At 40.1% G+C, this 13,711-nt stretch overlaps 1 protein-coding gene across 6 annotated transcripts in view; it reads left to right on the top strand.

The window, feature by feature from the left end:
• Nucleotides 1–11,696, top strand: part of STAG1 (stromal antigen 1) — a 154,353-nt gene extending 142,657 nt beyond the window's left edge. For 4 of the 6 annotated variants that reach the window (XM_026075538.1, XM_026075541.1, XM_026075539.1 and 1 more), the window contains 6 exons: nucleotides 1,534–1,739; nucleotides 3,136–3,307; nucleotides 6,454–6,564; nucleotides 7,526–7,640; nucleotides 9,215–9,295; nucleotides 9,391–11,696. In XM_026075538.1, the coding sequence (XP_025931323.1) occupies nucleotides 1,534–1,739; nucleotides 3,136–3,307; nucleotides 6,454–6,564; nucleotides 7,526–7,640; nucleotides 9,215–9,295; nucleotides 9,391–9,414 (709 nt within the window). In that variant the 3' untranslated portion in view covers nucleotides 9,415–11,696. The remainder of the gene's footprint in view (nucleotides 1–1,533; nucleotides 1,740–3,135; nucleotides 3,308–6,453; nucleotides 6,565–7,525; nucleotides 7,641–9,214; nucleotides 9,296–9,390) is intronic. The other 2 variants (XM_026075542.1, XM_026075543.1) reach the window with 1 other exon arrangement.
• The last annotated feature ends 2,015 nt before the right edge of the window (nucleotides 11,697–13,711 follow it).

Raw genomic sequence — 13,711 nt, forward strand, 5'->3', positions numbered from 1 at the left:
TATTTCGCTCAGATAGAGACAGCTTTTTTAATTATTGGATGTCTGAAGTCAGAGGAGATGGAGCCTCAGCATGGTGTTCTTACTTTCAGAAGTTTGGAGTTTGTATCCCAGTTGAAGCTAATAGGAATTGCCAGTATGCAACTCCTCTAAAATGTCGAGCAAAAGTTGTCTCACGTTTGGCATCTAGTCATTAGGGAACCTCCAGTTGGTGTATTTTTTTCTTTCTTCATTATTTGGGAATAATCTGTGCACTCTGGTTTTGGAAATAGAAGCTGAATGCAGGAATACTTCTTAATTTCCAAGACTATTCTGCAGATAAGTTCTCTAAATTCATGATGCACTCAAATGGTGTGATGTTTGACACTGTAGAAGAGAGGGAATAAACCAAGAATTTCTCATTCAGTGCAAAGTTTGGATGTTACTCAGTATATACATGAAAAGACTTGATAGAGAAGGAAGAAGCAGCAGTCACAATGTTGAATAAAACAATTGACARAAAAGCTGTTGTTTCCTGAGCAAAGTCATCCTGTTCACCGAATCAAAACAAAATCCCACTGAAAAATTGGATGTGACTGTTACCCAGGCATCCATAGTGTGGCTCYTTATTCTATTCTTGCACCTAGACCGCATAAGAAGTTTGAGCCTGCCTTGAGTTAACAGAGCGATAGGGAGAGGTAGAGTTCATTTCCATGCGGAGTTCGTGGTTTTGACTCCCATTGATGACAACCTGGCAATGTGGCGTTGAATGAAATCATGATTAAAGGCTGAAAGGAGCAGAAGAAATGCTGCAAGGGAATCCTTAGTTGTCTTGCCTAACTTCTGGACACTCGCTTTTGAAGCTTGAAGAACGCTCATTAGAATCACTTTTATGTGGCTTCTCATATTCATTTTGAGGACTACCTCTGATAGCATAATCAAATAACCAATGAAAAAAGAAAACAACTCAAATGCCCTCCAGATCATATGCAAGAGGGAGGTTGTTTGGTTTCTCCCATAAGTTAACAAGCGTGCATTGGACTTCTCCACGGCAACTGAACAGATCTCCAAATTTTTCACTGAAAAATAACTGCTTGCATTTGAGGAAACCATTCTCCTCTTGTTCCAAGATGCCAAAGAATGTCCTACATTTCCATAATAGTAGTTCCAGTTCAGTCTGTCTGTTTACATGGTAGCAATACATAGAAGTGGCTTCCGTGGTATGCAAAATAGAAAAGGAATTCAAGTAGAGTGTGCTGCGAACAACTGCAGGCAAATGTGGGAGGAGGATGCTGAGAGAGAGAACATTTTGTATTGTTTATCTGTGAGTAACCTTTACTATTAACTTACTATTAACTATGTTACTTTGAAGGAATGACACATATTCTTATTCAGTCAGAGGTATGATGCCTTATCAACATATGTTGTAAAATTAAAATAAGGAGACACCATGTGGGATTTCTTTTAAGCTCCCAAGGATATGAAGAGGCTCTGCAGATTAATTAAAGAGGAAACAATATGCTGTGAACCTCTGTACTCATTGTCTTCTATTTTCAGTCACTCCTACTTAGAGAAGTTTCTGACAGAGCAGATGATGGAAAGAAGAGAAGACGTGTGGCTTCCACTTATTTCCTATAGAAACTCACTAGTTACGGGTGGCGAGGATGATAGAATGTCTGTTAACAGCGGAAGCAGTAGCAGCAAAGCCTCTTCGGTGAGAAATAAGAAAGGACGACCACCCCTCCACAAAAAGAGAGTGGAAGGTTTGTATGGCTTTACGTTGTCTATGAAAGGTGTTTCTCTTTTTCGATATACCTTACTGCTTTCCTTCTTTGAAGTCTTTAGGGTTTATCAATTAATGCTGGAAGGTAAGGTATATTCTGTATGTAGTAGAAACAAGACACATCTGTTCCACAAATGCCTATCAAACTTGAACACTTCTTTACGGGAAGTAACAGGGCGAGTCCCCATCCTTGTGTATACGCATGGAGATTTGCAGATTCAGAACTATTTAAAGCTGTTATTCTTAAGTTACTGACAGGAGATGATTGTGGAGTTACTTGCTCTGTACCTTTCTGAGTCATGGATTTCGGTTTTTCTACCCGTGTTTCAGTCGGGAGCAGTTGTTCAGTCACAGGGTGTTTGAGTAAACCCAAAGTGGAAATTCTGATATAGATCGCTATTTCTGTAGGAACACTAAAAAGACACATTTTAAAATTCAAAATGGTATTGATATACAGTGTTTATCTATGACTTCAGGAGTGTTTATCAAGAATTTGGCTATGATGGCATCCGTGCCTGGTTAATCTGTGTGAAATTGCAGGAAGTAGTGCATTTTTATCTGAATATATATTTACTGTTTCAGTACACCGTAGGAATAAGTGGGATCTTTAAACTTCAGGGATTTTTCCAGTGTCTGCATCTACCATAATTACTCCTCAGTGAGGAATCTAATGCCAGTTTCCTTGATGTAAAGCTGAAATCACTATTTATAGTTCACAGCAGCCAGACCTCGCCTCTTACCTCAAATGTCCCCACTATAATCTAAATGGTTCTCACTAAAGTTTCTAAAGATCTGTGTTGACCAGATTTTAAGTTTTATCCTCTACCCTCATCTTAGTGTTTGACTTGTTGTATGCGTAAGAGATTAACTGTCTTATATTTAGATTGTAAACTCGTTATATGGGAATCATCTTTGTTAAATGTGTGCAGGGCACCTGGCAGTTTAGGCAGTGCTGCAATACAATATTTGTTTGTAATGGTTATTTTTGTTGTTTCTTAAATATTTCCTCTTTAAATTGTTGTTATTGCTAGGTAGAACTGGTAGTTGAACAGAAAGTCTTTGGCGTAAGACAATGTAATCCTTCCTCATAAGAACACAAAGTTAAATTAGACCTGAAAAGTTGATCATCTTGTGTGTTTATCTAGTTGATCTCTTAAATTCACACTTGTTTTATAAGATACTAAACTAGTAAAAATATAAATTTACAGAAGGTGCTGCCACTGAAATAAACTGTACTGAAGCGTGTAAATAGATGGAAGGCCTAAATTAGTAATGGGAGGTATTCATTCAGTGAGTTGACTAAATGACTGCTGCACTGCATAAATTCACTGTATTATCAGAACTGTATCAGTAATGGTAAATATTTTTTTTTCTAGATGAGAGTCTAGAAGGCTCATGGCTGAACAGGAATGAAAACATACATACTCCAGGGACACTGCAAGCACCACAGCTCACCTCAACTGTCTTGAGAGAGAACACTAGACAAATGGGAGAGCAGATCCAGGAGCATGAGTCCGAGCAGGGATCTGAACAAGATTTTTTACACAAGTAAGTGTTGCAATGTCAGGATCAAACGTAGTAAGCCAGGCAGAGGAGCCCCACATTAGTTATACAGATGGTCTGTGGCTCCATATATGCAGTGTTTATTTGCAAAAACAACTGGAAATGCCTTGCTTGTAGCTTGGCCGCACTTTGATTATTTTAAATTCCCAGGATAAATATGTCATAATGGAATCATGGCGGAAATTCCTTAAGTTAAAATTATCTCATAGGATAACCATCTGATTATGGTTAAATCTTCCTAGTGTTTGTGGCCCCCGGTGGATTGAACTGTTTCTCTAAAGACCTGTTAGATGTTCTCTTTTCTTTCCCTCTGCCCTATGTCATAGTACAGTTAAGATTTTTCAGATATCTTAACCAATTTCTCTTAAGTTAACTCTTCAGTCTTATTCTAGCTGCTGAGTTAATAGTTGTTGTTTCTGGGGGTAATTGCCCACAGGCAATTTATTTTGCCCTAAATTATATGTACTTTTGGTCACTCATCTCCATTTTATCAACTCCATTTAAATCCACTCAGGGGAAAAAAGTTTTGGTTATTATTTGTCAGTAGTTCATTTAAGAACACAGAGAAGTCTTCAGAGAATGCTATTATGTGCTATTTCTATTTATTTTAAGATACAGAATAACAGTGTTTGTTTTGTAGCATGTTTTTGTAACTTTTATAGCCAGATTTACTGCTCTGGCTTATCTGTATAAAAAAAGGCCGAGTACATTAGCCAGATGAATCAGGTTTCTACCGACATAGTATAGTATGAAATAGCCAGGTTGTGTCTCTTGGGTTTCCCCAAGCTTTTTTCCATCGAGCTTTTCTTGATACACATGTACCAGTTTCCCAGTTCTTCCTGAATGTGCACTTACCTTCCTCCATCCTCAACTTTACTGCTTCATCCTGAGTTCTCTAATGATAGTATTTTCTAAATAGAAATAATTACTAAGAATGATCATTTTGTGTGGGAAAGTAAAACTGTTCTCCAGTCTCAGGTGACTTGGGTATACATATACCACTGGGTGCTATTAAAGGTTGCCAGTTTGTGACCACAGGCTCACATAAAGTCTGAGCAACTTCTGAAGAATTGTACTCTTTCGGAAGGGTAACATCATCTTCTCCTTTGCTTGTGTGTATAACATGTATGCACAGGCATCAGCAGTGCAACAGATTAAACCTTGATACGATCCATGACTCAGTGCTTCCTACAAGAGATAACCTGCAGCTCAGCTGGCTACAAATACCCATTAATTTTTGTAGCCCATAATATCTGGCTCTTCCCTAAATAAGTCCTGCCACGTGACCTCCCCGCAAGACAGTGTGAGGCGGGATGGAAGGGCTGGCCTTGCTGCTCCACACTGCAAGCAGGGATTTGTGTGCTCCTGTGCAAAGGCCTAGCATGGGCTCAAGTTTTCCCACCTGCTGCTGTCTGGAAGGACCAAGGCATGTAAACCGTGYGAACACAAGGCAGGCCTGGGCTTGGATTTTGTCACCTACGCAGTTCAGTCTGGTAGATAATCCCTGCTGGCCACGTAYGAAGCACAGCTGGGGATGAGCCCCAGTTCATGTCCATCTCAAGGTATCTTTTTTTTTCTTACATCTACAGTGTGGGAGATCTGGGTTCATGTCTCTTACCTGCCTTACTGGGGTCAAGGATTTGCCTCCCATTCTCCTGCCTTCCYAGAAGTTGCCGTAACAGCTAGGTTATAAGGAAGACTCATGTGTCTCTTGGTTTCTCCTTGAAGTTTTTCTAGTCTGCATTAAAAACAAAAGAAAGCTGCTGAAGCAGAGCCTTGCTCCTGACCCTCTCTTGTCTCATCTGTGTGCTGACCACTAAGCTAAATCTGCCTCTSTCTGTGAACGTCTAAGTAGCTACAGAAAGTGGGACAGTTTCCATTCCAAAGTATTACTCCTCCTGAGCCTGATGAACAGGCACTGCCTTAAGATATGGGCGAACTGGGTTCCCATTCTTTGTGTAACCAGACTCCTTCCCCTTCTAATCCTGGGTTTAAACCTGTTTCTGCTATCTCAGATGAATGCTGGAGGCACAGAAGTATTGAGCAAAGGCAGATAGCATCACTCTCCTCTCTGTTATTTTTGGAGAGCTGGATTCCCAATACAAGTTCACCGTCTGAACTGACAATGGAGAATCATGTTCTTTCAGCCTAGAATTAACTGTTCTTCCACACATTTCCTACAGGTCAGCTTAGCTTCCCATTTCACATACTGTCTCATGTGAACCCCAAGATACTTTATAGCTGGATCATGCTGACCCTCAGTCCTCATGTGCCTTGAGCCAAGGATCCTGAGTGTCCTACTGAAAGTCACGTAGAACTAGAGGCTTAATTGTGTATAGGTATCTAACACCAGGCGTTGAGTACTGCTGAAAATGAGGGTCAAAAATAAGTACAAAGCAGTCAGTTACTGAACAAATGGGGTTAATCGTGTCCAGGAGAGTATTCTGTTTGGTTGTTTTCACATCGGTATGGTTACCCCAGTTTATTACGTCAGTCTTGCCAGGGTCCGAGATACCTAAAAGGAATAAAAACTGGCGTTGCTTTTGAAGATCTGCACTTATTTTCCTGTTATCTCTGTTTGTGCTGCAATATACAAATCCCATCATAATGCATTGCTGTCTGCTCTTGGATTTAGGTGTTACTGAAAGTCCAGCCTTTCAGGTATGGATAAATTAACTGGACACTAAAGTTTATCAGGGCTGTATTTTTACAAGCAATTTGTTTTTCCACTTCATGTGACATTTTTATGTCTTTTAAAATGTATGTCAGTTATTAATTTGGATCTGTTCATATTCATATTTTGCCTGAACTGAGGCAGTGAAGTAGAATTTAATAAAATGATTTTTTTTAAAGTGCTCCCACTCCAGATGCATGCCACATTAATGAATGAGTAATGTTAGCATGTTATGTAGCCATTTTTATTACAACACTTAATGGATTTTTTTGTGCACATGCAGTGAGAGGAGACAAGTTGCAGAAGGGAATCCAGAAGACGTGTGCAGTGACGGATGTGATTTAAATATTTTAATCTGAAGCATGCCCAGACACAAAACTTCAGGAGATACTGTCTCAAAGTAGCCAACTCAAAATTGTTAGTGTTCTCAGTGATAATGCTGCTTTATGTTTGTTAGTCCCCAGATGCAGATATCTTGGTTGGGCCAACAGAAGCTAGAAGATTTAAATCGAAAGGACAGGACAGGAATGAACTACATGAAAGGGAGAACTGGTGTAAGGCATGCAGTGTAAGTGTTCAGAGCATCCTCATCTCTAGATCAGAACTGTTTTAGTTGACAACGCCTTGTTTTAAATTATACCTTTTGGGGTAATTGCTAGTAATTTCTGTGACATTTAACTCTTCTTAATAAAGGCAGAGTAACAGCTTTGTAATGTTGGGATGGACCTGGGCCACGTGGCCCTCTAGCCCAGTGTTCTGTCTCCAGCAGGGACCATAAGCAGGTGCCTAGTGAACAGGGCAGACATGTATGGTACGCTCCCCTCTAATCCTTCCCCAGCCTTCCAACTATTTTCATTTCAGGGGATTTTGTTGAAGCACTGTGATTTGTCTATTAAGTAATTTTCAATGAACTTCTCTTTCAAGTAGTTGTCCAGTTTTCCCTTGAACCCCTGTAAGCTTCTTTCATCCACATCACCCTTTGCCAAGGCGTGCCACTGGGCAGCTAACGGAGGGAACACGTGGGTGAACGCTGAAGCGTCGTTGTACGAGGTGCTTTGCGCTCCGGTGCTGATCCAGCCAAGTCTTTCAGCACATAAGTACTTTTCAGGATGGGGGCCAGAGTCTGTAGTGAGCTTAAGTCCTTACAGCATTAGAAACTGGTCTTGGAGTCATTGGTGGATTCCTAGGGACTTACCAATGACCTTGGCAAACTGTGTGACCCCCTGCTTATTAAAAGGCAAGCAAACGCAGTAAGGTTATTGCCCTTTTCTTGTTAGGGACAGATTTAACTAGTTTATGATACTACACTGGACTTCCTGCTTCAGCCCCTTCAAGTGGTAGGTTTGTTTTTACATGAAATTTTATTCCAGTTAATATTACAGAAAGTACCTTGGTTTTGTTCTCAGCATAGGGTTTTAGGTGAAGAGGTAAAGGGATAGTATTTGTGCTTTGTTTTTAATGACAAAGCTCAAGGCTGGGAGATTTAAATGCCTGGATGATGACTTTTATTCCTCTCTCTATTTAATCAGACGAGGTCTAATGGAAGATGACGCTGAGCCCATCTTTGAAGATGTCATGATGTCCTCACGAGGTCAGCTAGAGGATATGAACGAAGAATTTGAGGACACAATGGTCATTGATCTGGTCAGTAGATCTTGATAATTAATAAGAAGGTTAAAATGGAGAAGGATAGTTTAAAAGGAATTTTAGAAGTGCAAACAAAAATATCCAAAGTTATGAGCCTGACCTCCTGTTGTCTGAGTATCAGAGAGTGGAAATGATCRGAATAGAGGCTCCCTAGAGCCTAAAAATGCAAATCCATGCCCAATCGATTTTCTTTTCATAGAAACACAAGCATTGCTTAGCACTCTTCCTCTCTAATACTCCGGACTCAGGCAGTAACACATACCTGATGCCTAAAGCACTATTATGCACCTGCAGCTTGTCTACATACGAATGTTAGGATATGATTTATATGATTTATATGATTTATATCAGGTGTATCGTGCAGACCTCTCAGGTGAGCGCTGAAGAAGTAGCTGATCTCACTCACCATGCAGTCAGACAAGTGCTAAATCCAGGCGAGGGCAGGAGGGTTGGTGGGGATAGTGGTGAGACCAGCTCATCATATTGATTGACTATTAAATGAAGGTGCATCCTCACCATCAGGGAAGTACAAATGGACTCTCTAAAATGCAGTTACAATGTTTGTTTCAGGTTGTGGTTTGACATTTTGAAGAGTCTGGAAACAGTAACATCTAAGGGCATTTCAGGTGTTGTTTCCTTCCCTGTGCCACTGTTACACCCATCGTTTACTCTTTTGTTGGCACAGCTCTTTGTGCAGCCACACTGCAGTCTGACTGATCGAGCTGAGTTGCTTCTGGTTCCTCTTGGGGTTGTGGGGCAGGGGGGGTGAAGGGTGTCCTCAAGTCCTTTCATGGTAATGTACTACTTACAGGCATGATTTCCTTTGTAAAGATGATAATGTTACTAGCCTCTCTGSTTTGAATGAGTGAGTATTTTTCTTGTAAAAGGAGAAAGAGGATCAGGTTGCTGGGTTTTTTGATGCTTTCAAACTACAAGGCATAGGTTATTGTAGGACTGGGCTATAATGTCTTGGAAAGAAAATGTAGTCAATAATTCAGTTGCTGCTGCTGAATACTGAGATTATTACTAGCATTCAAATGATTATCAAGTAAGTGAAATTCCTCTTTTACTGGTAATCCAAGGAGTAGGAAATGAAGGAATGGATCAAGCCAGTGAAACTCACATTTACCCTAATGTTCCTAGGGGAGGACAACCCAAAGGGCTTAGGCCTGAGAAATATTATGACATCTTAAGTGTTTTTTAATCCATTTTTTTGATCATGTCAGAGCTGGAGTTTCATCATAAATGTAAAAGCATAAGGCAGAGAGTTTTATGCCTACAGTTCTAATATAAGAAGAACATCTTTAAGTCAGCAAGGGCCTTAAGAAAGTCCTTAGCTATAAGCCCAGACTTAAATTTCTTGAGAATACATCAGCTTTAACCCCATCCCTAAATAAATGCTGAATTTAGGAAGTGCTCTCCTGTGTCTGGGCTTTTATGGAAATCCATGCAAAGCTGCTTCGTAAAGGAAGAGGGAAACAGGTTTGCGTGCGTTAGCCGTAGAGTCGTACGCATCCTTTCCCCCCGGTTAGCTGACGCGCTGTACTAAAATAGCTGACTCGTCTTTTTAGCCACCTTCAAGAAACCGACGGGAACGGGCTGAACTGAGGCCAGACTTCTTTGACTCCGCAGCTATCATCGAGGACGATTCAGTAAGACTTTACTAGCCCTGCTTGCTCTTTATCTGAGGTTCTTTTCCATTGTTATTACGCCTAATTAATCACTGTCTTTTAAATCATTTTTCTAGGGATTTGGAATGCCTATGTTCTGAAGTCTGGTGAAGACATTTTACAAATTTGGAACTCTATTGTTTAGAGCTAGAGGCCTATATACTGTGATAGCTTGTATGAAAACCACATTTTTGATGTGATACGGTTTGATTTTTATCCAAATGATTAAGGTCAATCCCTTTTTGTAGTGCGAGAAAGAAGAGGAACTTCTTAATGACACAAAGGAATGTTGGCCAATCCGTCACCTCAGAAAGGCTGACCTAGAAAATCATTTGTATCCCTGTTCTTGACTGTCCTAATACAGATTTTTTTTTTTTTTTCCTGGATGAGGAGGAAGTTTTAAATTGTTAAGACAGCTGTCAAAATAAACACTGTTCTACATATGTTTTCTGAAAACAACATTGAGTGAAAACAGAACTTTTTAACTTTATTTTTCTGCTGTACAATTTAAAACAGTTTTAACATTTGCCTTTTTATGTTTTAAATGCTAGCCATTTTTATTAAACCTATGCCTATCAGCCATTGACTAGCAATGATGCTATAAGCAGGTCATTCTGGCTACAGAAAAGTGTTTTTGAACACACTGGATTTGATTAACATTATGGTACGCTTATATCCTCTCATAGGCATTGAGAAGAACACTCTTATAGAAGAGGTTAGAATTCTAATGACGTGCATCTCTGCCAAAAAATTTCAGATTCTGATATGATAAACCCAGATTTTATACTCTTGAGAAGATTTATTTTTATTTATAATGGGACATAAAGTAAGAGATGTCCATGAAGCCACTTTTCCAACAGATGCTGTGTAACATTCATTTTATATAGCACATGGGGACACAAAAACAGTAAATTTTCTATTGGTACTTGCTCTGTGCATTTTTAGCAACTTATACCAGCAAATAAAGTATTCTCAGTAAAACACACAAATGGTTCTCAAGTAATCACTTTGCTGTTTTTACTACCTACTTCAAGCCCTGCCAACCCAAGGTACATAAACAGCAACTTTCCTATTAAAACAAATAATTCAAGGGTGGGGGAAAGGAATCACTTTAGCATACTAAAAGCAATTTTAACTGTACCATAAAAAAAAAGTCTACTTTCCATGCCGTAAATACCCTTTTGCGCTATTTTTGTAAATTAATTTTGCCAGTTAGAAGTACTGTATGTGCTGCATAGAAATTTGTGCTTAGATGGTGAAGTTCTTAAGCTTACAATGGAATACAGCTACATTTTCAGTGTTAACTGTGSATATTAAGAGTAATTCTTTGAAAAAAATATGATTTTTCAAAAAAGTAAAAAACATCAAAAAAACAGAAAACCCCAAACATTCTCAGCTAATTCATTGTAATAAGAGATTTTTTTCAATGTCTTCAATAATTTGGAATTTCATTATGCTTCAATTTTATGACTCTGCCTAGTAGCTGCTACTGTAGTTAAAACTGGCCTGCTATCAGAGGTGCTGGCCATCCATGACTTGCACTGACTCTAGTATCTCTAAGAAATCAGCCCCAAAATGTTAATCTTCCTTTCTGCATTCTAATATTAGCATTTGAGATACAAAGCGGATTGACCCACTTGGAGCACAGCAGTTTTAGAGGTGCTTTTTTAGCAACTGCAAAATAATCATGGAGCCTTTTTTTTTTTTTTTTCCTCCCTTTTACAAGCTTATTTAAAAACAAAACAACATTAATACCCAGTGCTTACTTGCTGGGAGGGAAAAGAATCTGATTTTAAAAACAGATCAGCATTTCACTCAGCTGAGGTTTGTTTCTTACAACATGTGCAGTTCTCAGACAGACATGGTTGCCAAAAATGTTTGACTGCATAATTAATTCAGCCATTCCTTCGATGATGTCGGTTGGGTAAGGTATAAAGCCTGAAAAGTAGCTGGAACATTGCTTTGTAACAGGTCACAGCCCTTCCGCTCCTGTCCGCCCCAAAGGGATCGGGGTGGGGAGGAATGGCTGCATTAAACGGTCAGTACGGTATTTCTGTGAGCATGGGAGCATAATAAATGCTGCCCGGTTTGAGTCAGAGTCTCAGACAAACCTTGTGCTTCACAGTCCTCTGTGTGGAAAACTGATTCCTAATTTAACATTGTAGAATACTGTATAACAAACATTTATTATCACGGTACCTGCAATGGGTTTCCAGTTCAGTTTGCAGTCAATAGGTTTTTTGTATTATGAGTGTCTCCTTGATTGGTTTTGCTAGTAATTCTGTAAATTGTACATTTACAATATGAGGTTTTTTTTTTTTCCTTTTGTACAATTTAAAACTGATGCTTCACCTTTCATTTAATAAACTATTCAAAATCATGAGTATGATGAGCACCCTCTTCACTATAACATCCTTTTAAATTATTGGTTTGGGCCATCACATCTTGTCATCCCATTCAGTAGTATCCAAAGGACATACGGAAAGGTAGTTCTCACATAGTCCAGGCTTCACAAGATTTCTTATAGCTCTCTCACACATTCAGCCTTAAAGCAAAGGAAAACCATATCTGTTCTTTTTCCCTCCCACCCTGCCACTGCAGGGTGGTTTTGGTTTTGGTTGGCCTGGGGCATTTTATTGTGAGCTTGCTGTAAATCTGGAAAGTCATAACACAAGTTGGGAGATTTGCATTGCTGAAAAATTGCAGTGTTTGTTCGTTCTTTGCTGTACTGTAAAGCTGGGTCCAGTCCAGCTGGGCTAAATGAAGTTTTACAGCTTCACCAAACTAAACATCCTTTTGTTATTTCTCTGTCTGAGAAAAAGTTGTAGTATTTTTGTCCAACCCACGAATGAGTTCACCTCTGAAGCACTAGAGAAATTTGACTTATTTATCATCTAGGCCTGCTTCCTAAAGAAAATCATCTGATACAGAAAAAGCAACAAGATCCAGCAGGTGAGGAACTGGGATAGGATTCAAGGACTGAACTGCACTCTAGGTCTACTCCTGAGACGCAGAGGCTGAATGTTGTATCTCCAACCGCTTGTAAGTTATGCCCAACCCTTAATGCAAAATGGACCACAAGAAGTAGCTTCTAATTTTCAGTTCAGGTAGTGCTGTTTGTTGAAAGGATTTTTATTCTAAATCTATTGTTTCTGCAGGTGACTGGAATTCAAAAGAAGCCTGAGCAGTGCGGCCAGAGCAGCCTTCCAGGTGGTAGAGCGGCTGAGTGCTTGGAAGTCAACAGGATATAAAAGCCAAGCTCTCGTGCTGGCAAGGGACAGAAGAGAGGATGAAGTCTGTAACTACTGAGGTTAGGAAACCATTAAGAAAGGTTGTACTTTTTCTTTGTGACGTGGCAGTTGGGGTTCCCAGTGAGTGTCGCTTTCTGACTCTGGTCAGGCTGAAGAACCTATGTATGTGTGTAACTCTTTTCTGAAAACTTTCGCCTCACAAGTTGGGGGCCTGCCCCTCAGCCACAAAACTACCCTTGAAAATCACCATGGTCCTTCTTGAGGACTTAAACTACGCTTTTTGTCACAATTAACTAAGAACTTCCTACGTGGCAACGACCCTCCAACATAATTACATTTCAGTTTACCTTGCCTTGTTGTTGCAGCATGTTCTCTGGTCCCTGGGGCAGTGGGTGCAGGCATCCATGCTCAGAGAGTTTGTCTGCTGAGATGCAACCAGGACCGTTCATACAGCTACCTTAAACGTGTTTGCAGCTAGGACAGACTGTTTATCTGTAACCTGAATCCACTGCCTCTAGTTATCACAGAAACCTGTGGTGCTGTGACTCAGATTTGAAACACTCCTCCTGCGCTGCTTTGCAGATGATTTTTAGTTGTTGCTTTTTTTTTTCCCTCCTTCTTCTTTTTTGTGGGTACAGTCTCCAGGCTCTGTGGCTGTAGTCACTAGTGCCCCAGCTGCACCTACCTGGGAAGAAGTGTTACCTGGAAGCTCCCATCTTCTCTTTTTCTTCCACTTCAGACACATGCTTGGGGAGTGGACAGAAGCAGCTGTGGTATGCAGGTATGGTAGTTCTCTGTCTTATAACATAGTGCCATTAATTACTGAGGTACTCAAAACAGACAGGTCATTACAGGACTTCACTTGTTTGGTAGTTGTTTGCAGTAGTGCTAAACGTGATGGTAGCCATTACTCACTGGCTTCTGAGGCTGTAGTTAAAATGCAGCTTGTAATGAGCAGAGTGAGCACAGGGATTGGGGCTGATCAGTGGTAACATCTACTCTAATTGTTCCTTGCAAGTCTGGCAAAGAATCATAGAAAAAATTTAGGTTGGAAAGGACCTCTGGTGGTTTCTATTCCAACCCCCAGCTGAAAGGAGGGCTAACTTCCAAGTTCCTTGGGTGCACCACAGTCAGGGAGAAGCATTTT

This window comes from Apteryx rowi, unplaced genomic scaffold, assembly GCF_003343035.1.
Source record: "Apteryx rowi isolate R43461 unplaced genomic scaffold, aptRow1 scaffold_406, whole genome shotgun sequence".
Taxonomy (NCBI): Eukaryota; Metazoa; Chordata; class Aves; order Apterygiformes; family Apterygidae; genus Apteryx; species Apteryx rowi.